The 22,865-nt window shown below is 43.8% G+C and overlaps 1 protein-coding gene across 8 annotated transcripts in view; it reads right to left on the bottom strand.

Moving 5' to 3' along the window:
- The window catches only part of Mbnl2 (muscleblind like splicing regulator 2), a 158,171-nt gene that overhangs the window by 93,154 nt on the left and 42,152 nt on the right, over window positions 1-22,865 (bottom strand). For all 8 annotated transcript variants that reach the window (XM_034498657.1, XM_034498655.2, XM_034498652.1 and 5 more), the window contains exon 2: window positions 15,965-16,570. In XM_034498657.1, the coding sequence (XP_034354548.1) occupies window positions 15,965-16,138 (174 nt within the window). In that variant the 5' untranslated portion in view covers window positions 16,139-16,570. The remainder of the gene's footprint in view (window positions 1-15,964; window positions 16,571-22,865) is intronic.

Consider the following 22,865-nt stretch of genomic DNA (forward strand, 5'->3'; position numbering starts at 1 on the left):
CACATGGTATCTATTACTCCATGAAAAGTTAATGTTAGATAGAAGAAAGCATGCATACAGGAGATAGTAAAATATATTTTAATACTGTAGCTCTCTGGCTGGTCTCACATACAAAGATAAATGCTTGTGAACATAAAGTACTTGAATTATTTAATGACTGACACATTGGCATAGATACATCTTTAGAGCAGGAAACGTACCTTCTCAGCTATCAGCTGTCATGCACAAACACCAATTTTAATCTGCATGGAAACCACTTGAGTGTGTTTCTGAAGTAAAAGGTGTAGACTTCTTATCTTAATGATAAAGTGTTAGAAATTAATAGTGCAACTTCAAAGGAAAAATATCCCAAACGGCTTGCATGTTTTAGAAACACCTGCTTCAGTAATGAGAAAGCCACACAAATGAACATATCACAAATTAGAGAATGTTATTTAGCCAAAGTCTGTGAGGTACGGCCAAAGCTGCTGTATGTAGTAGGTGTGTTTTAAATAATAAAGAGTGGAAAAAACTACTCATTCTATTCAGAATGGGGCAGGGGATAATACAGGAGGAAAAAACAAGAGTAGAATTATTTAAAACAAAAACTTCATAAGAAATAAATTTATCCTATTTAGAACTGATAATTAAGACCAATCACAAAATCTTCAAACAAACAAGCAAATTAAAAAATTACAAACTTATATAAAAAAGGTTTCTGATTTAATTATAAAAGGGAGATTAAAACTATGTCAATTGCCAGGAGTGGACACAGAAGAAATTGTAGTGCTGTAAACTAATGCTGAGATTACTTCATTATAGGTGATCAATGAAGACTGGCAGAGTTTGTAACAACTATTTATGAGAAATTAACAACAAATATCCTTAATATAGAAATTAAGCAAGTGACTTCAGTTTATAAAAAGAGCTAACTGTATTCTCCTGTGTATAGTAAAAAGAACACTAACCAATTCCTGAAGCGCTTACATTTTATACTAATGCAAATAAGTTAGGAATGGCTAGTTATAAGTAAGAAAAATGAAGCAAAGTAATTCAAAGCCCATATGTTTCAGTTTAAAAATCAAAGTTGTATGCAATTCTTATGGTATTATTAGATTTTCCCGAATCTCTTAATATAATTACTGACTCTCAATATGCAGAGAGAGAGAGTTGTTTTGCATATAGGAGCTGCTGAATGTGTTCCTGAATTAACTTTAATTCAGAATTAACTCATCTAGGCTTGCCAGGTCATTAGCACAAGGAAATGAAGAAACTGACTAAACATTAATAGGAACTGTGTTAGAAGCTTCAAATTTTCATGAAAAAAAAAAAAAAAAAAAAACCCACATTAACAGTAAAGGCTTAAAGAAAAAAAAATTTTTTTCCTACCACCTAAAACAAGCCAAGTGAATTATAAGAAAATGTCCTACTTGTTCTTTATGTAACCAAATTCCATCACCAGCTGGAAGTAACCCTGGTCATACCAAAAAAACTGAAATCTGGCAGATAGATGTGGCTCATTTGTAGACTTTGGGGTACTAATGTTCACACACCACTGATACACACCCAGGCCTGGGCACAGGGCTTGAGGGGCTCCAGGGAGCTGATGTCCACAGTGCAACAGTGACTGCCGCTGGTTCTGTCTGTTTGTTTGCTTTCAAGACAGGGTTTCTTTGTGTAGTCAACATCTTGTCCCCAACACCTTCTGCAACTTTCCCAGACAGAGTGGACCTCCGCAAGCTCAATCAAGGCCGACCACCCTGCACTCAAATTCTCGTGTCAAACTGAAAATGTTAACTCCTGCATGATTTCACTCCTTGTCTATGTATCTATCTTGTTCCCAGGTGCTGGCAAATACTTCCATCCTGTGCTGGCCAGCTCCTTTTCTCTGCACCTGTAAAGCCCCTCTTCACAAGGCACCCTCCTTCTCTCCTCTCCCCCTCCTCCCCCTTCTCCCCCTCCCCTTCCTCCTACTGCTCCTCCTTCCCTTCCCCCTCCTCCCCTTCCCCTCCCCTTCCTCCTACTGCTCCTCTCCTTCCCCTCTGTGTCCTTCCCTTCCTCCTCAGCCTCCTCCCCTCCTTCTTCCCCTTCCCCCTTCTCCCTCCCCCTCCTCCTCAAGGTCTCAGCCCTGAAATCGAGGCCTAGAAGGCAGCAGCTCCCCAGACATCACTTGTACATAACACTGTCCCTAACGGTATTATTTCCATTGGAATTCCTTGCTTCTTTTCCGTTGTAACAGAAGGTGGGAAGCAAGAAATATATTTTTGGAAGGGGAAGAAACCTGTATCTGGTTGACTTGCATGTTGCACCCCATCCCCCATCCCCAATAGAATGACAGCACATGAGGTCAACAAACTAATTTCTAATGCCTGGCTCAAGGGCACTCACACTGTGGACACTCAGTGTTTTATGAATGAATAGCGCCTTTGACAAGTTGCTGTTATTTTCTTTTGTTAAAATGTAAACCAAGGGACAATAAAAGCTTAAAGAGTTTATTTGGACAAAGAGCAATAGTCACTGGGAGCTCGGGATTGGCTGCTCTTGGGCTCCCTTCTGTTTTAGTGGAGGCACTTAGAAGGGCTAGGGAGTGCTAAGGTCTGCTTCTGTTTGCAAACCAAACAAAGCCAAGGTCAAAGGGAGGGTGGACAGTGTGTCTGCTCAGCAGCTCTTCTGGCCTGGTGTCTATTTCAACCTGTTCCGATCTTGTGTTGGGCTGGGTTGTCTTGTTTCTCCAGAACAACAGCAAACTACCTGAGAATAAGCCCCCCCCACCTCTCCCCCCCCCTTTTGTTCAGGAACACAATACAGTGTTTGACTCTTCCTGGGACTACATGATTGTTTGCAGAACACTTAAATGAATACAGGTGTCTGACCTTTCTCAAGGAAGTGAAGTTTCTTTGCTCCTGGCTTCGAATTCCAGTTAGAACACACTGGTTTGACTGGAATTCCTCATTAAGAATGCTGTTATCGGCCGGGCGGTGGTGGCGCACGCCTTTAATCCCAGCACTTGGGAGGCAGAGGCAGGTGGATTTCTGAGTTCGAGGCCAGCCTGGTCTACAGACTGAGTTCCAGGACAGCCAGGGCTACACAGAGAAACCCTGTCTTGAAAAACCAAAAAAAAAAAAAAAAAAAAAAAAAAAGAATGCTGTTATCCAGCAGTTTCCAGATGTTGCAGCTTCTGTGAAAAGCTGGGTGCCCAGTGGAAATGAAAACAGGGCTCCGTGAATTAGCAGTCTCCAGTGAAGCCTGCAGATGATTAATTTTAGATTCCAAGCATCTGGGTCAGAGCTGAGTTTCACGGCAGGTGTGGAAACAATCTCTTTGGTATCATTAATGATTTTCCTAAGGGCTCAGAGCGCCTGAAATACGCTTCATATGAGATTTGAGCCTGAGCTGGATGGATATTTAATAACAACTTACATATACTGCATTCACCTCCAGAGAGCTTCCTATTTTTAAAATGATGATAAATGTATCTTTTGGGTGGGGTGGACGGTGCATGTGTGTGCATCTGCCATACAGGCAAAGGCCTGAAGTTAACACAAAGTAACATTTCTCAATCATTCTTTGACCTTAGTCATTAATTTAACTTAATTTATTTGAGATGGGACTTCATAGCCAGTCTATTGAGCACCTGTCTAAAAATAAATAAATATATTAAATATTCCTGTTTCTGCCATCCCAGTGTTAGGCTTGTACATGCTTATCACACCTGACTTTTACTTGGTTGCTGGGAATAACTCAGACCCTCCTCGTTCAGGAAGCACTTCACCCACTGGGCTGTCTTCCCAGCGCTGGGTCATTCGTGTGTCTGAAGTAGCTAATAACCCTTTCAGTCAAAAACCAGATGCACTATTCTGGTTTTTAAAAGAAATGTCCTGGGAAGCTGATAATTCTTTAAAGGGGGTGAAAACAAACAGAAAGCTGACTCTGGCTTAACGAGGTTATGGTCTTGGAAGCATTTTCTCGTCTTTCACCCGCTGGTGATATATTTCATCTGCTATAAGGCCTAATCTCCGTGTGGGTGTTCAGCCTCTGCTTGTGAGAAACTGGTCTTGTCAGTCACAACACTAAAATTCTAGCTGGTGGGGCAGGGTGGCCACCCTAAGTGTGACTACAAAGAAACAGGCCAACACCTCCTCACTCCTGCTTGGGGAACTTGGGAATCTCAGAAAGGTCAGCTCTCAGGGGGCGGAGCTGTCCTCAGAGTGCCCTGTTGTTCTCGATTGTGACAGTGCTGAAAAGGAGTAATGCATCCTGCACTGTAACCTTCGAGCCGGAAGACACTGAATCAATCCAAGTGGAAAGAATATGCTATATAGTATTAGCAGAGTCCGTTCATGGGGAAACTGCAGAACAGGTGAAATTCATTGTTGACGTAGCCCCTGCTGAGCAAGCCTGGTCTCCAGGCTCCAGGACTGTGCCCCTTGGCATGGTATACACCTGGCATTTTCTGACAACTGCCTTAGGTTTCTTGGGCATTTGTTCCAGGATACAGGGGCAAATACACCCCATGTCTCAGGTCTCTGTAGTGAAGGAAGGGGACCAGGGGCCGTCTGCCTCCCATTCTAAAACAGAAATTTACTGGTTTGATGGGTCAAACTGTCCTTATCTACTAACAGAAAACAGCCCGAGAGACTTCTAAAGTCCTCTCACGTGACATGGGGTTTAACAATAATTTTTTTTTTTAAATATCGGAACACTTCCAGCACGTGTGACACACAGAAGAGAGCTAACGGTGTAGACATTTCACGGCAGGCCGAACAGAAAGAAGGACAGGCCCCCGCCTTTGAACTCACGGAACAGTGATCTTTATGAAGAGCTGGGTGTGCCTTCTGCCCCGGCAGGGCACTGAAGAGACAGAGCAACATCATTTAAAGATAATAACTCCATAGAAGAAAAGAGAAGTATGATAATTGGGAAAACAGGAAGAAAAATAATATCTCAGAATTAAAAAAAATAGTAACGTTTGAATTGAATGAATTTAACTTCACATGAAAAACATAAGTCAGTGTTCTAGTTTTAGAATGACTGGTAAAAAAAAAAAAAAAAAAAAAAAAAAAACACGATTAAATGCCAGCCTCAGTCTGTAACAAGTTTGGATAACTGTACAGAAGCCCCACTGTGGCCCAACAAGAACCACTCACTGCCCCCTCCCCACCAGTGTGTGTGTGTGTGTGTGTGTGTGTGTGTGTGTGTCTACGAGTCAAACCTTGAAGTCATGTGTGCTGTATGTACAAGGTCGCCACTACTGAGCCACAAACCCAGCCCACTCCATGCATTTTAGTAGCTTTTAAATGACACTGGAGGCAAGTCTCCATGTATCCTTCCTGTTGGAACAGCTACAACCACTGAACATGACATACAAATGTCTTTTGGGATGTAAACCAAAGAGCCATATTTGTGCAGAGCCCTTAGTGCTCATATTTATAACAGATTATGGGGAAGCTGGGAAGCAGGTAACCAGAAAGGTTGTTTGAATTTTATCAGAACAGTTATAAGTTTAAAACTCCAGGATATTTTCTTTATGTTCTTCTGCATGTAACAGCTGTCAGTTGGAATAGAAGAGTGAGCGCCTACCTCATGGCTTCTCATCCTCATGCAGAGAAACAGGTAACAGACAAACAGGAAGCACCACTTAGGGATAAGTTCTGTGTTCCTGTGGGTAGGTCTGTGATATTCAAGTTAATGTCAGACTAAAGGGAAGAACCAGGCTACAGTTGCCTGGCTGAAGACCATCCCAGGGGAAAAGAAGAGTTGACTTAAAGGTCTTGCAGTGCAAACACACTTGTGTGATTGCAGAGTCAACTGGGCCAGATATACAGCAGAGTCCAGATCACCATGGATTTCAAGGGGCTTCTGACTGCACGACGCAACAGAAAATGATTGGAAACGGGCTGACTTAAGCTTTCGGTAGTAAGTGAGTGTCGGAGGCAAGCCCTCCCATGGCAATCATATAACACATGCTAAGAAGACAAGGAGAACAGGTCTTGCAATGGACTGGACACGGCAGTTTCTGTCTTAGTGTTCTAACGCTGTGAAGAGACTTCAGGACCACGGAAACTCTTATAAAGGAAAGCAAATACCTGGGCTCATTCTCATCATGGCAGGGAGCACAGCAGTACACAGACAGACGTGGTCCTGAAGAGGGAGCGGAGAGTTCTACATCTGGATCTGAAGGCAGCAGGAAGAGAGACACACTGGGCCTAGCCTGGACCCTTGAAATCTCAAAGTCAGTGACATACTTCCTCTAACAGAGCCACGCCCACCCTGACAAGGACACACTTCGTAACAGTGCCACTCCCCGATGACTAAATATTGGAATCTATGTTCCTATGGGGGTCATTCTTAAGAACAGATTCACGTTGGGCTTACATTAAGGTCCTTAATTAATCGACTGAACAGATGACATCAGCTGTTGAGAAGGAGAACAGTTGCTGGGAACAGACACACAATGTGGCTGAGGATCAGCTCAGTGGTAGAGTGTTGGCTTAGTGTGTGTGGGATCCAAGTTCAATGCCCCCCCCCAAAAAAAAAAAAGGAGTACAGGGAATAAGGAGGTTGTAAAGAGACAGCGATACTGAGTCACTCAGACATCTATGTGGAGAGTCAGGTAAACAGTCGACACCCAGAATTAAAGTAGAAATGACAGCTAGATGTGCTCAGCAATATCTCTGGGCATTGTATCGGACGAGGTCATATCAGGAGTCAAGATTTCTGGCAGATGGGTGCACAGGAACAGGGCTTTAAAGGGGAATGCTCATTTGGTAAGTTATGAGAGCAGTTAGCATCTCTGACGGATGTGAGGGAATGCATGGGTGACTCCCCATCCGGAGGTGAGGAGGACTTCAAAGGAGGACAGAGGAGTGACCACTGCAGATGGGAAAACCCGGCTAAGAGAAAAGGAAGGAGGGAATGGCCGAACAGTGCTGAAGTCTCTCATGCATAAGGGCGACTCCCAAGCTGTGCTCGCTGCTCTCTGGACAGAAGGTACCAAGAACAGCATTATCCTATGTTCTGCAGTGCCTAGCTCACACTCAAGGTCAGTTAATTCAGAGGCTAAGCAAGACAGTCTCCTGGTCGAGCACATCCTCTCGGGTCTGTTCTGTCAGGACTCCATGGTCTAAGGCTACTTCACGGATTGCCACGTTTAGCCAAACCTGGTTCTTTCAGTTACCCGGATCACCACAGGCCAGCAACAGTGTCCCTTTCTGGGTGGCAGCTGTCATCTTTAGAGAGACTGTGTTCTGGAGCCAATGTCTGCATTCACCCTTAGCTGCCTGGTCTCTGTAGCACAAAGAGCTGAGGCATTAGTGTGTGTCCTGTTTCTGGTTTCAGTTCAGCTTGCACATCTGGCTAATGTCTGAGAATAAGTGAATGAATGAATGCATAAATGAATGAACCATCCCTCAATGCATGAGGAACAGATTTCAGTACCCCCACTGGATATTAAAATCCCTAGATTCCTGAGCTCCTTATATGAAAGGCATAGCATCTGCATCTGAAGCACCCACATCACTTTTTAATACTGAACCTCTATACTTACATACATATCACTGCCGTCCTCAAAATACCCCATGGAACCAAATGTTAGGCTCACACTTGTGAAACTGTTGTTTAGGAGCTGACAGGATAAAATGGTTTGCATGGGTTCAGTTCAGAAGCATTTTCTGTTTTAAAAAACTCCAACCCGTGGTTACTTGAATGCCCCTGTGGCTATGGCAGGCTACAGCAATTAGAAGTAAATTAGATGACAATGTTTGTTTGTTTTCTGAGACAGCGTATGTAACACAGGCTCGATTTGAACTCATTATATATCCCAGGTTGGCTTTAACTTTGCAACTATCTTCCTACTTCAGGCTCCCAAATGCTGGGAACACGAGGATTTCAAGCAGAAGCCACGATGCCCAGCTGGGCTTTCTATAGCTTTTCCAGTTAAACTATGCTCTCCCAAAGTATGTATCAAAGCCATAATCTCCAGTCTCTCAGAATGTGACATTATTTGGAAAGAGTAATTTCTGATTTAATGTGTTAAGAAGAATCCATGCTGGAGAAAGTAGAGCCCACAGTCTGATATAAGGGAGGGCGAGAGACACTCAGGAAGATACCATCACAAGAAAGTGAGGGAAAGAGCATGTCACAGGCCTGGCAAAGGTCTGGACTTCCATTGGCAGAACTGGAAGAGACAATGAACCACTCCACTCCGATGGGGACTTTTAGAGTCACATAGGAGCCACAGAGGGGGCTGATGAGGTGCTCGCCTGGGGTTCATTGGAAGAGGTGAGAAGTGAACCCCTAGGTGTGGACAACTTCTGATAGCCAATGCCGGAGTCTGAAACAGGAAGCAGCCAAGCCCAAATGCTGGCATGAACCCACAGTCAGGGAGCAATGGGCAGATGAGGTGGCACCAGAAAGAAAAGAAAAGGCAGGAGACTGAGGGCATAGAGTTAGGAGAACAGAGTGGCAGAAGAAAATTCTAGCGTGACCAAGGTTGAGCCTTGGTGACATTAAAGACAATGATGACATTGGGAATGTCAACATTGACACTGAGGTCACCGGTGGACACCCCTCACACAGAGTTCCCTTTGTTAGTGCACGCATCCTCCACCTGCTATTATGGCATTTCTGCTCGGCACCAGACAGAAACCACACCAGGAACTGGGCACAGAGAGGATGAAATATGCCTGACTGTAGTTTGGGAACTTCAGGCTCGTGAAGCACTGACTCTCAGGGTAGAGATTACTAAGGGGCTGTGCACAGGGTAGGTATTATATTATATAGGGTTTATCCACCAACACAGAAGGCAGGTGACAGATGAGTGGACCTTTTATAAAGACATTGAGTGACATCTGGAGTCCCTAAAGCATGATTTGAAGGGAACCCCGCGACAGTAACAGCTTAACCTTATTTTTCTAGAATCATACAGCTTTCATATACAATGCCACCCTGAGACAAAATCATTTTTGTGACAGCAATCTAGTGAGTGCTAACATAGTAAGTATTTGCAATACACAAAGAAATACGACCAGGTGTGATAGCAGACACCTTTAATCCCAGCACCCAGGAGGCAAAGGCAAGATCTCTGTGAGTTCAAGGCCAGCGTGGTCTACAGAGTAAGTTCCAGGTCAGCCAGGGCTGCATAGTCAGACCCTGTATAATAATAATAATAATAATAATAATAATAATAATAATAATAACAATCAAAGATAAACAATGTGTGTAGTTTACCTTTTTTCCTTATGATTCCTCTCGTTTAAAATTTCTAATAAATAAACATGTTTATTCCTGGGGGTAGGCATGTTAAAAATTTTTTTCACATCAATGTACTAAACCCATTAAGTATGAATACTGTTAAGACAGTGTGAATTCTAAGATTAATTACACCAAATTCCACAAGCTGAGGAACAAGTGGATAAATATTAATCTGGGAGTCACCGCTGAGGTCAGGTCCTTTCTCCTTCATTTTTAAGTTTGGTGGTCACAACTGAAATATTCAATTTTTGTATCTATAGCCACAGGCACCACACTGACCTAACATATCTGCCTAGCAGGGCCATTAGAAGGTCTAAAAGGCCTATAGCTGGTGCTTCAGGACTAGAATGATCACTACTGAAAAGTTTAGAATGTCTGAGATGGTATTTGTAACTCAGGTCAAAACTAGGCACACCATTTGCTGAATCTGAAGTAATTACAGCAAACAGGTAGCCTTCACTTAAGATTCTGGCTGCGATTCCATCTCCCAAGCTTCAGGTCAAAGTCAGTCGTATATTTTGATGTGTTTTAGGTGAATTCTCACTTTTTCATTCTGAAATTCTTACCCATGAATTGTAAGCCTGAATTGCATTTGCCATCAGCTAGCTTACGGCTGGTACCCATGGATAAGGAGATTGTTTTTCCTTAGAAAGATAAGAGGGTTAGGACAAGGCCGTGTATCGACAACACATGAAGCCTGAAATGTCAACGGCTTGTTAATGTGCCAATGAGAAGTTGTATGTCCACAGTACACGTCTTCAATTTCCTGCAGAAGGACTCCTGTTCTTAAACCCTATTGTGTTATTAACACCTGGGCCACAAGGCATGGTACAAAGAAAGGCTAAGTACTGTATAGCATTCAGGGGATAATTCACATAGATTATAGTAAGTGCACACCCAAGGTGCAGCACGCCCTGTGCAATCAGTCATGCACTGCGACCATTGTCTGAGGGTCTGGCATGCTTTAGGGGTGAAACATGTGCTAACGGTCAACAGACTGTTATTGGTCATCTCTTACACATAAGACACCATTCTAGGTCTGAGGACGCTGCAGTGATCTCAGCAGACAAGATCCCCAATCCTAACTCAGCTCTGGTTCTCGCAGAATGGAGGAAGCAGACTGGTAAGATGCCGAAAAACAGCAGGCCTGGGGAGGGGTAGTGGATATTGGACACTGGAAATGGCAGAAAGCTTCATGAATAATCCGACATGCTTTCCAGAAGCTGCTAAGGATTGTGGGAGGACAAACTGCTCACAGAATTTGAGGCAAAAGAGCTCTAAGCAGAGCAAAGGTCAAAACCAGCCCAGAAGCAAAGCCTGCTGGGTACGGTGGGAGGTTAGGAGAGCCGGAGAGCAGACCACCATCAAAGGAAGTCAGGTGGCTGGAGGGTGATGACCTCACTCTCTGATGGCAGGCTCACTGGGATGCAGACTCATCGCAGGATGTGTGTGTTATATCTTCTGTTTGATGTGAGAAGCCACTCAGAGATCTGGAGCAGAAGTGTCATCTGACTGAGGTGCCAAAAGTATCACATCTTCTTTCTTAGAACTAGAGCATTCATGCATGTGCTGTGTGGTGTGTGTGTGTGTGTGTGTGTGTGTGTGTGTGTGTGTGTGTCCCTGCGCGCATGTGTGGGCACGCATCGGTGGGATGCCAATATATTCGTGTCTGCACGGAGCTTGCCATTTCAACCAGGTTGGCTGGTGAGCGAGCCCCACCCATCTCTGCCTCTCCAGTGCTGGGGTTATGAGCCACGAGGTCACACTCAGGCTTGGTTTTCATATGGGCGCTGAACTTCATACGGGAATCTGAACTTGAGTCCTTGTGTGATACTCACTCCCCAGCTCATCAACTAATTTTTATTTAGAAAGGTAATATCTAAGTCTCTAAAAATTGTATAAACAAAATTTCCCAAGTACTTTGGGAATATTTTCACCCAAAATTAGCAGCACGATTTTATTAGCTGGTTTCCCACTTAAAAGCTCAATTCAACTGTTTAAGAAAACTGAAACCCTTACTCTCAATAGATATTAAACTTTAATTCATATATTTCTTTCCAGATGTTCCTATTTGCAAAATAGCCCAGATTGATTCCTGACAGTTGCAAGGAAAAGAATCTGAATAGAAAATTCTCAGGCATTGCAGCCCTGGGGGAAAGCAGCTCAAGGATCACCAAGTTAACCCCCAAAGGTGGGTTAACCTGGTCAAGGCCAGAGCCTGGCAGTAGATGAATTCTCTGCCCATAAAATAATTTTGTCCAGCCTGGCTTTTATGGAGTCACCCTAACTGGTGAAACAGTAATCCAGAATAGAAACTTTCAGGAAAGCATCCGTGAGTGCGTGCATTCATTCGACATCGGTTCAGAGCTAATCTGGAGCTTTCAGAAGGAAGCCACAGCTGCTGGTATACTCTCACATGGACAGCAGCCGTACAACACAGAAACACCACTGTCAGATACACCACGACGTGTTTTTCCAACACAACTTTTGTTAGAGCATCTTTTTATAGGTATGGCTTTCCTTCCAAGCACCTCAGCAAACTTTTTTTTCAATGCCCACACATTTGTTTCAGTGCGTACTTACGGAAAGTTTAGCCATATGTGCGAATATAACAACAAGAAATAAAAAGTATGTGGTCCCTTTATTGACACAGCAGCAGAGATTCCTCTCATGGTTACAAACACCCCACGGTGCTTATAAAACACCTTCTAGCAAATGGCACCAAAGTCTCCTCTTATTATTGTTGTTTTTTAATGCTGTGACTGATACATAGCACTAAGGAGCAGCCATCCCTCACCCAGGTGATCCTGATTTTAGACACAATGTCCCTTTGAGCCCATCAACGCTGAGAAGAATTGGGAAACTTCTGGAAGGCAGAGGAACAGCATTGCTAACTTCTGATATGCTCAGCCCTAGGTTAGGGCATAAGGATGTGGAAAATCAATCACGTTACCTCAGGAAGTAGGAATGGCATCAACTCTAAACGAGAGGAAACTGAGTCAAGGAGCTAGAAGAACCTTCCTGAAGAGAAGCATGGGGGCAGGGAGGGGTTGCCCAGAGCTTCTGCCCACCATTTGTGATGGCATCTCTAAACACACTGTTCCGTTTAACACAGATCTTGAATACTCTGTACCCCAAATGCTTCAGTCTACAAGCACACTTTTAAACCCTGATTTTAAATCATTAAAAAACAAAAACAACAACAAAAAAAAAAACACCAAAAAAAAAAAACCAAAACCAAAACAAAAAACACTCTGACTGTACCTCATCCTGTGAAGTCAGACGTAGAATTTTCTACTGATGGAATTATGTCCGAGATTAAAACGTTTCGTACTTTGAAGGTCTAGATAAGGGAGGATCAACCGGTGTCAAAAGAAAGAGAGATAGGAGCTCTGGGGGGATTAGCCTCATCATTTTTTGAGTTACTATTTTCTGCATCTGTAAGCTGTGCGTCCTGTTGTAGGGACTTCTAATCTTAAAAATATGAGCACACCAGCGTGCTGGCGGCAGTGCAGATCTCAGTCATTTTCACCAGCATGTATTCTCACTATTGCTGAGAGCAGAAAGTTATTAAGTCATAAATAACCCAGGGAAGGCATGGAGGGCGGTGGGCAGGAGTTTAGACAGAGGCCCATCTCACACCTGTGTCTGGAGGGCGCCTTTCACATTCTTCACGGTTTGGTGACTCTAACGTATATGACATCACATTCAAATGAAGTCTCCTCCAAGTCCACAGTATCCTGGGATGCTCCCACACTTGAAAGAGGGTGTGCCAGACACTTCTGAAAATGAATCTGAAAGCTTCCTTTCACTAACGCTCAACAGACTCATGGCTTCTTCCTTGAATTTTGTGCTAAACCTAGCGTCCTTCATGATTCTGGACCCCACTGTATTCTGATGAAGCCACAGTAATGCGGTGAATTGTAAGGATTAGGGACCTGGCTGGGAGACTTTACTCAGAGGTAGTCAAGGGACACTACTATACCTTGGTAGTCAGGAATATTTCCCCTACATTTCTCTAACTTTCAGAAACTTACAAAAACAGTGATACTTAATCTATCTGTTCAACTAGAGAAGGCTAAATTAACAAAAGGAGTTAGAGATGACCTTAGCAGTTAAATGCTCATCTCCGACCCATTTCTATAATCCGTTTGCTCCTTCACTGGGTATTTTTAGTAGTAACATTAAAACAAACTAGCACACCTTGACTTAAAACAAGTAAAGAAATGAAAACTAACAAAAACACCAAAAAGATGTCAGGAAGGCAAAACCAACTACATTATCCAAGCCAGAAATGATGTCAGGAGGGCGTAAACAATTATGTCACGTACGTAAAAAGTCACTATAGTTTTCTAGATGCAAAAGCCTAAGGTGGAGCTCTCCTCTGCCACCGGCAAGGTGGATGACCTTGGGTGACTCACTGGTTGGGGTCCTTAGCGATACCTTGAGAGTGACAGGTGTCTTGTGCATTCGTTAGAACCCTTCTGAGCGTGCATTTGATATGACAGGTTTTATATGCACAATGTCATCAGCGGGTATGTGGGTGGTGTCATCTCCCCTGGATAACTGAGTGATATTGTCTCATATCTGAAGCTTTCATGCGGCAGCTTTAAATCCCCACTCCCTTTATAGGAAACACTTCCATTGATGAAGAATGAAAAGATAAGTTCAGGTTGCCTTTTCTTTTTCAATGAATGAAAAAACAAATAAATACAAATACAGAAATGGACTTAAATTACTACAGTTCAAATCAATTATAATTTATCTGTCTAGCTTTAGGTTAGTCTAGTCAGAAAAGCCTTTTCTGATGAAAGGGTCTGAAACAGTGGTAGCTTATATGGAATTCCTGTCTGATTTCTCAAGCTTTTCTTGTCTTGGGATGTAAATAGGTTCTTCTGCTTTTAGTATGAAGACAGAGTTTCCCTTTTCAAGATACATAAATATTAACACTGGTTTGGAAATGTATTTACAAGAGTGATGTTAGAATTATAAGTCTTTTAAGAATTATAAGTCTTTTAATTTGTGTGTTTGTGTGTGTATGTGGTGTGTACTTATGTGTATATAGTGTGTGTATGTGTATGGTATGTGTGTGTGAATGTGTATGCGGTATGTATATGGTGCATGTGTGTGTGTGTATGGTATATGTGTGTGTGGTGTGTGTGTGTGTATGTGTGTGAGTGTGTGTGGTGTGTGTATGTGTGAGTGTGTGTATGTGTGTGTGTGTGTGGTATATGTGTGTGAATGTGTGGTGTGTGTATGTGTGTGTATGGTATATGTGTGTGAGTGTGTGTGTGTGTGTGGTGTGTGTATGGGTGTGTGTGTGTGCGTGTGTGTGCGTGCGTGTGTGTGCTGTGCTATGCATGTGGGTCCAGAGGACAATCTGGAGTGTTGTTCCTTGGATGCAATCCAGCTTCCATCGAAGCAGCAGTCCTCATGGCCTGGAACCTGCTAACGAGCTGTGCTGGCCACAGGCTCCCCCTCTTAGTTTCCAAGCATTGACCAGGATGAGATGTACCTCCTTTCTCTCCCCTCATGTGAGTTCTAGGCATAAACCCACAAGGTCCTCACAAGGCCTTTACAAACTGAGCTATTTCCCTGCTTTGAGACATAATTTTTGACATACAATTTAATCACCTTAAGCACCCAGTCTCTTCAACACCTAAGAATGGGGTCCAGTCACTTCCACAAACTCATAGCACCATGGTTTCTCAGACAGGACACCAAGAGTACCCGTAATATTTTTTAAAACTGGTGAGCATATTGGGGCTTTTCATAGTCAGAAACATCAAGCTGCATGTCTTAGCCATCTCCGTTATCAACAATGTCACTATGCCCTTAAGACGACCCAAGCCGACGGCTTGGAACCCAAAGCAGCAGCGTGATTTGGGGTTACAATAAACCTCAGAGAGCTCTCAGTCAAATCATCCCACTGTTTTTCAAGTGTAGGTTCTCACTGACTTCTCCCATTTCTTCAACCCAAACTCTACCCAACCCAATATACGACTGGGACAGGTCAGCCCACAAGCGTTTCTTGTCAGGTGGAAGCCAGCTCTCTTCTGAGGTCCCCCATAGAAGTGTTCCACGTGGATCCCTGCGCCACAATTACTTGCCACTGTGCCCTACTTTCCCTCCAGACATGAGCTCATCAGGTGGACAACTGAATCACACTGGGTTCTTCCATAATGTGCCTTACAGACAGTAGGTCCTTCAAGAACCAGTTTTGAGTGTGCACGCAGTAATTTCTGCTAGCCCTGAAACATTTTTAAGAGAGAATGAAAACCCTCTCAGGAAGCATTTTAGGAAGGCCCTAGTCAAGAATGGAAGCCACAGAAGAGAAACAGAGATATGAGCCAGAGTGACTGTCACATGAGAATGACAGGGCGAGCGTCTTCACCTTCATGTAACCCGGAGAAGATCGAGTGTTAATAAAACACGTACTGCCATTGTCAATGGCCTGACTTTGATTTGAAACTCTTGGGCACCTGAATGTCAAACCAGACCAGAAGTACACCACCATGTATTTTTAATTTAAACACAGGTACAAGGAAAAAAAAATCCTGTATGCCTGGTATAAATAAGTTTCAGTGAAAACAAAACACAAACTTTCCAGTAGTCATCACAAAGGAGACAGAACCAATTTGAATTGTCAACACTGTACAGCTCAGCACCAAGTGTCCTCTTTGTGAGCCCAACTCGACCAACCTGGAGGTGACGTGTAAAATGATTGTCTTACCTTGAGGGAATCAAAGCAGGCAATTACTCTTCCATTTTCAACCTGGCAACTTTTTGGGGGGTGGGCAAATTTGCACTCTTCATCGGAGCGTGAGCACGTTCCTCTCTGGTACTGTCTGCAGACCTCCAGCGTCAGCCACTTTGTGTCTCTCACGGGGGCAACGTTCAAGGCCATGACGAGAACTGCCTTGGGCTCTGTTCCTCTCGGTTAAAGGATGAAACCAATGCAAGTCTCAATGATCTCAAAAGAACTGCTCTGAAAATGCCAGCATGTAAGTTTGAAGGTAAGTAATGAATTCCTTAATGCAGTCCAATCCAGGAAACCGGGGAGGGAGAATGTATCAGCAAGCAGGAAGTCAGTCACCGATCGATAGGCCCCACTGGAAGACTGTGAGCCTCAAGCAGTGCTTGCTCACTGTCATCTCTGGCTCCCAGGGTTCTAGTCTCTTGACTGTTTTGCAGATACACGCCTCCTTCAATATGATGGCACTCTTTGGGAAAATATTAGCGTTGATGCTCACAGTTTTGGAAGATGTGGGAAGACAACCCTCTTAGATCTCTGTATTTGAGCAGGATGGTGTTTTCCTTCCTTCGTCCTTTTTAAATTCTGAAATTAAATGATTTGTAAAATCAGATCACTTCATTCACTCAAAGGGTCAGGGTAAAGTCCATTCAACAACAACAACAAAAAAAAAGCAAGCAAGCAACCAACCAACCAAACAAACAAACAAAAAATCCCCCAAACCCCAAGAGCTAAACACACAAAGAACTCCCTGAGGGCTGGTGCCAGCAAGAGTGATCTCCAAGGCAATTTTAAACCATAAAACTGCAAAACAATACGACATCGACTTGTGTCCAAGCTCAGAGGAATCAAACACTTGACCTGCCTTCTAAGCTCAGATCTAGAGTTTGTGGAAGTATAGTTTAGACCTCGGAGCTTTCAGTATCACAAGAAAAGTGGTACAAAGGAAAAGAGGAGGAGGAAGAGGAGAAGGAAGAAGAGGAGGAAGAGGAAGAAGAGGAGGAGGAGGAGGAGGAAGAGAAAGGAGCAACTGAAACTCTACGCAGACTGATCTAGGCAACACTCCAAGAGTTCGGAGTGACTCAGACAGATGAGTGTAGCAGACACAGTAATTAGGCCCTTTGAAACAATTCCATCTAATGTGCTTAATCACCAAACAGTGTATTAGAAATGTGGTTCCCAATTAATTTCACATTTAGGTCATTGATTTTATTGTTGGGAAGGCTCTAAACAACTGTAGGGATGTGTCTCTCCTACGAAATGGAGACAATATCATTTTAGATGAAGTATGGGTTCCCTATTCCTTGAGTTCTTTTGAGTTTACAGAGATTTGATGCTGGGGCAGGTAGACTGGGCCTCCTGACATCTGTTGAACTCTGAATACTTCTTTTCTTCTGCTATTTGCTTGGTGCCTGTGTCCCCCGCCACACACTGTTAGGTGAGGACAATTCTTTGAGGTCTCTGTCTCCCAGATGTCTTAGTTCATGGCATCTTTTACGACCCCAAGAAGTGCTTGTTGACCAATAGAACTTAGGCTGGGATAAATGCAAGTTAACTTCAGTCAGGTTCAGTTTAGCTTTAGTTGAGGCTCAACCCAATATTCTCCTCTCTAGGCTGGGAGATGGATCAGTGGGTTACAACATTTACTGCCAAGCTTTACAACCTGAGTTTGATCTCTGGAACCCAGACTGTACAAGGAGAGAACTGAGTCCGGAAGCTGTTCTCTGACCTCCACACACCCTTCACATAGTGAGGCTTAAAAATGCAAGTTTATACTTTAAAAGACTGTTCTCGTGTATTTAGAATGTGAAGGTTAAAAGGCATGCCTATAACAATACTATAAGTTAAAGCTCAGATGTCTAAGATCAGCAGATTTCATCTGTCTTCATTCTTCAAAGATCATGAAATTAGTAAGACCGAAATTGAACATCAAGATAAACACAAATAAAAGTAAATTAACCATTTGCAGACACTGTATGTAACATAAGCCTTGATGTCCTTCTAAAAATGTATAGCTAAGGGTACTCCATGAAGACTGGAAATAGATTAGTCATGCTAAACCTTTAAAAAGGTTTCTACCAATGACAGGGACACATAAAACACCGTCAAAAACTGGACTGGGACTTAAAGGTTCCTGGGGCTGGATGAGGTCTCAGTCACATTCAACTGCCAAGCACAACTTTACAGTGTGATGTGTTTCTCATGGGTTTGCATGATGCTGGTACATACAAGCCCACTACGCTGCTTGTCACATGGATGTACAGCATTAACCCTTGATGGTTAGGAGAGAGTTTGTCACTGGGCTTTCTTTGTATCCACTGCAGCTCAGACCACTTTGGAGTGAAATCTTTGTACACAGTGTGACATGGAAGTTTTATGGCTGGCAGCCTCAAACATTCCGGTCTAACCTGACTCTCGATCGCATCAAGAGGTCACATTAAGTGACTGAACTACGTCATCTGGGCTCTATTGCAAGAGTACCTCTGATGATGCTTGTACAATGAGCCCACCCAAGGATTCATTTATCAGAAAGTTATCCCATCACTTGCTGACACTGACTTGTGCTTCAAACAGCACGCAACCAAGCAAGTTCAGAGGTCAGTAATTCTTAAGTGGTTCACAACTGTTCCCAGAAAAAGTGAGTCCTTTGCATTGGTGAAAATCAGTTAACCCAAGCAGACCAAGCCAAACAGACTTTCATGCAGTTGGGCTTCTCCATCCTGGAGAGAGCTGTTACGTCTCTCACAGGGGAGGGAGGGACCACAATGGTGTCCCATAAGTTTATTTGATCATTTACCTTGATTTAGCAAGATGTCTTCTCCTGGGATGGTGGAAAGTGCTTTTTCACCTGTATCGATCTCCGATTTGTTTGTGAAAGTGCTAGTGTAAGTTACGCGCGCGCGCGCGCGTGTGTGTGTGTGTGTGTGTGTGTGTGTGTGTGTGTGTGTTCATGGAAATGGGCAACGATGAAAGCTACCACTGACTTCAGGTATAAGATACTTGAGGGAGCCAGGCAGGCTCCTGCTTGTCTGTTTGCCAGTGTATGTTCACAGCAACAACATCAAGTAGCTTAGGCTAGCGAGCTTAAGAAGAGGAGTCTAATGAATTAAATCTACTCTGTGTCAGGTTTCACCAACCGGCCCGGACCTGCAGCTCCGTTACCTCCACCCCACCTCCCAACCCGGTACAGAACAAAGAATCGGAGAAGGGAAAGCCAAGAAACGTTTCTGTTCATCAGCGGAGTTGGGGCATCGGTGATAGAGGGGCCTCGGATGGTGTTCTAGACACACTGTTCCTACTCAGAAAAAATCACGCAAAGCCCTCAAGTCAGGCTGGTTTCAGGATGACAGGGATGAGGTACACGCTGTCCTCAAAGGCAGCAGAGCCCCCAACCTTCACCACCCTTCCCCCGGGCTTCATAGGTAGGACCGAAATAGGCAAACCTAGGCATTTCTGCATAGATGACAAGAATAAAGGTTCAATGGTCTTTATTCACAGAACCCACACACGGAGATGCTCTCAGCCCAGAGATAGGACTCCTGATTACGGTTTGATTAAAACACAACCAGAATTTGGGTTTACAGACTGTCGTGACAAACTGACCTCTGGACATACCTATTTTCACTGGCTAATGAAACAGTGTATTTATGGAGCATAACCAATGTATTAAAACAAGTACACACTCCAGATTGTCTACCTCAGGTGGCACTTGATATACGTCTTTGTTTCTCTGGTGAGGACACTTGACCGCCAGCCATTTTCAACTATTTTGAACATTATTCAACATTTTTAACATTATTGAACTTACCACCCTTTATCAAATTTCCCGATGCTCCATTCTAAAGTCCCTGGTTAACATAATGTACTTTTGACTCCTAGAAGTTCTTTTTTTGCAGGGGAGGGGTTAAGATTCCGAATGTAACTTTTTAAAAAGATTCCATATGCAAATATTTAATATAAACTTGCTTCCGAGAAGACAGCAAGCTTTTCGACGACAGTCGCTTTATGTCAAAGAAAAAAAAGGGTGTGCACCCTGTAACAGGAACACACTGCTATTTTAAGTCTGTTGTTGTAAATCTGTGGCTTGCGTTCTTCCAAGTACGCTCTCTGTTCTGTCCTAGAGGTTATGTCTAGTTATGAAAAGCCCAGTCTCCTTGTGGTGTCACAAGTAGATACAAGCAAGCAGCTGTGGGACCCTAGAAGACAAACTGGCCTCTGGACATACCTATTGGTTAGGTTTAGGTGGGGTTGTCATAGCTAATGAGCAATAATGACAAGAGAAGATGAAGAACACCAAGTTTTAACTTGTTATCAAGGACCAGGCTGGCTGTGACCACACAGATCCAATTCAACGCTGGATGTGTGAGGCTGCACATAGTTGGAAGAGCAGATATGTGTTGGGCTGTACCATCCAGGGTGGCAGCCCCTTCCATGCGGCTATGTGACAACATTTAAATCTTTAACCTTCCATTTATGTTCAGTTTCAAATTGACCCTCTCAATATAGCTACTGGAAGATGTTCAAGAATGACTGGGCCAAGTTGAGTATAGGAGCCCCTACCAATCTGTAAACTCTATGAAATCTAAATACACATCACATATGCACAATATAAATTTACCATTCACGCTTTTACACGACATGTAACCAGTATCCCTGACCTTCTTCTATTCCTGGTAAGTCAACTAACTACTTCCTTTATTCAGTTTCTTGTACATTTTCACGGCGGCTACCACAGGATGGGTTATAGAAATACTAAATAGGAAAGCCCCTTGTAAACAGTACAGTGTCCCAATGCAAGGTGATAAAAAACCGTCCTTCCCTGGATCCCACCCATTGATGGAACCCACTCTCAAGTCTCTTCCTTCCCCACAGAAGGAAGCCATGCTTGTGCCTGGATGGGATTTCCTAGGGCCCCAGCGCTGATTTTAGGCGGAAGACACACGCTAGTTGATGATGCATGACTGCACAAGAGACAGGGCTTGTACCTACAAGAGCCCTCAAGCCTGGCCATTTATTTTTAAACAAGTGTCCCTATTTCTTAACTCAGAACTGTGAATACAGATAAGACCACTTATAATATTAACTTATCTACCCAACTCCAGTGAAAACTCTTACGGAAACTGCTTTGTGTGTATAATGGGTCTTGGCTGTTATTTCTGAATCACTTGAATTGAGCACAACACCCGGTCTGTAGAAAACACTCCACAAATGTTTGTCGAGTGAACTCCTGATCCTCCTTCAGTGGACATCTGCATTTTGATACAGAACAAATTCAAAGCTACAGGAGTAAGGTTTTGACAGGGTCACTTGGCTATGAGCTATAGGAACATTCCAGCAGGCACCCTTATTCATTCTGCTGTGGTCAAACAAACTGAGGGTGGGCAGCTGCCCCAGGGATGAACAACTCAATCTCGATGCCTGCTCTCAGCCCAGTGACTGCCAAAGAGGACCTGAGCCAGCAGTGCTGCAGCCCCTTGAAGCCTACGAAGAAATGCAGACTGCTGGGTCCCCCCCAGAGATCTAACACTGGGAGTTCAGGGCAGCCTGCCACCTGTGTTTACTAAACCTCCTGGATGACTAGTGCCAGCCTGACCAGCATTCCTTGCTGCTATGCAATATGCTTTATGCTTCCTTCTATGCTGAAGGAACAAAGATGGCTGCTTCAGGTTACCAGAAGGATCTCTGTGTTCACAGATCCCCACAGAAGCAGCTACAGGAAGGCAGGCAAGAGAGCTGCTCCCTCAGGGGCTTCATGTCAGACCAATCAAAGCAAAGCAAAGCTAGAGGAGCAGAAGCACCCAGGAGCTCTGTTCCAGGTGAGACTTCTGAGGGGATGAGGGTTCAGACCTACATGCTCACCTCAGGGGGTTTGAAAATGTAGGCCTTGGGGGAGGGTGGGGGCTGCTTTGTAAAGGACTTTCATCTAGTGGCACAGTTGTCAAGGAGGAGAAAGGGCTATTTTGTAAAGCACAGGTGCCCACTGCCCATCATTTCTAAGCCCAATACCCAGGCTCCCTATCTTCAAAGGGAAGACTCGCTCGGAAGTTCAAAGATAAATGGCTTTCTATAGTATTTCTTGAAATTCAGAAGGCCTTTCCCATTCAACTCCACACACTAATGTCAACTATTTTTAGGGTCCTTTCCTCACATGGCACTTCCATTTTTCAAAATTTATTTAAAACTCTTCTAGGTGTTAGCTTTTTTGGAGAGCTGCGACTCTGGACTATATAACAGAATTTGCTGCTGAGATTCTATGACAATTGCTAAATTATGCAGCCACTAAGTTTGGAACGCCTGGCCCTTCCCTGTGGGAGAGGAGGAGGTGGGTGGCATCCCAATGTTCCACACCCTCAGACAAGCCCAGGCTGAGGACCCCCCAGGTGTCCCACTTTGTGGATAATTTGCACATTTCTGAAGGCAAAAACATCCATCATGTCCAATCTTGAGGCAGAGATTGATCAAAATTTAAGACCGCCTTAAGGGAAACTGCTCTGCCCACAGCGCAGCCTGCCTGGTTCACTCCTGGTCACCTGGGCTGCCTTTGCTGTCTGCCAGAAAAGGCCTCCTGCGGCACTGATTAAAGGATCCTTGAAAAACAAACCGGTTTCTGAGTCAGACAGTCAAGGACTCATTAGCCATTGAGTAATTCAGAGGATGCCTTTAGTGTTATTTTGCATACACGTGATTACAGTGAAGAGCTCTTGTCCCTTTGACTTTTTAGTTCTTATTTTTACAATCTTTGGGCTTTAACATTTAGAAAAATTAAAATGCACATTCATTTCTTGGTGGGAGAGGGGGTCTCTCTAGTCACTGTGTAGTTCTGACGAGCCTAGAGCTCAAACTGACTTTCCTGCCTCAGCCTCCTCCAGAGGGCTGAGGC

This window comes from Arvicanthis niloticus, chromosome 3 (assembly GCF_011762505.2).
Source record: "Arvicanthis niloticus isolate mArvNil1 chromosome 3, mArvNil1.pat.X, whole genome shotgun sequence".
Classification (NCBI taxonomy): Eukaryota; Metazoa; Chordata; class Mammalia; order Rodentia; family Muridae; genus Arvicanthis; species Arvicanthis niloticus.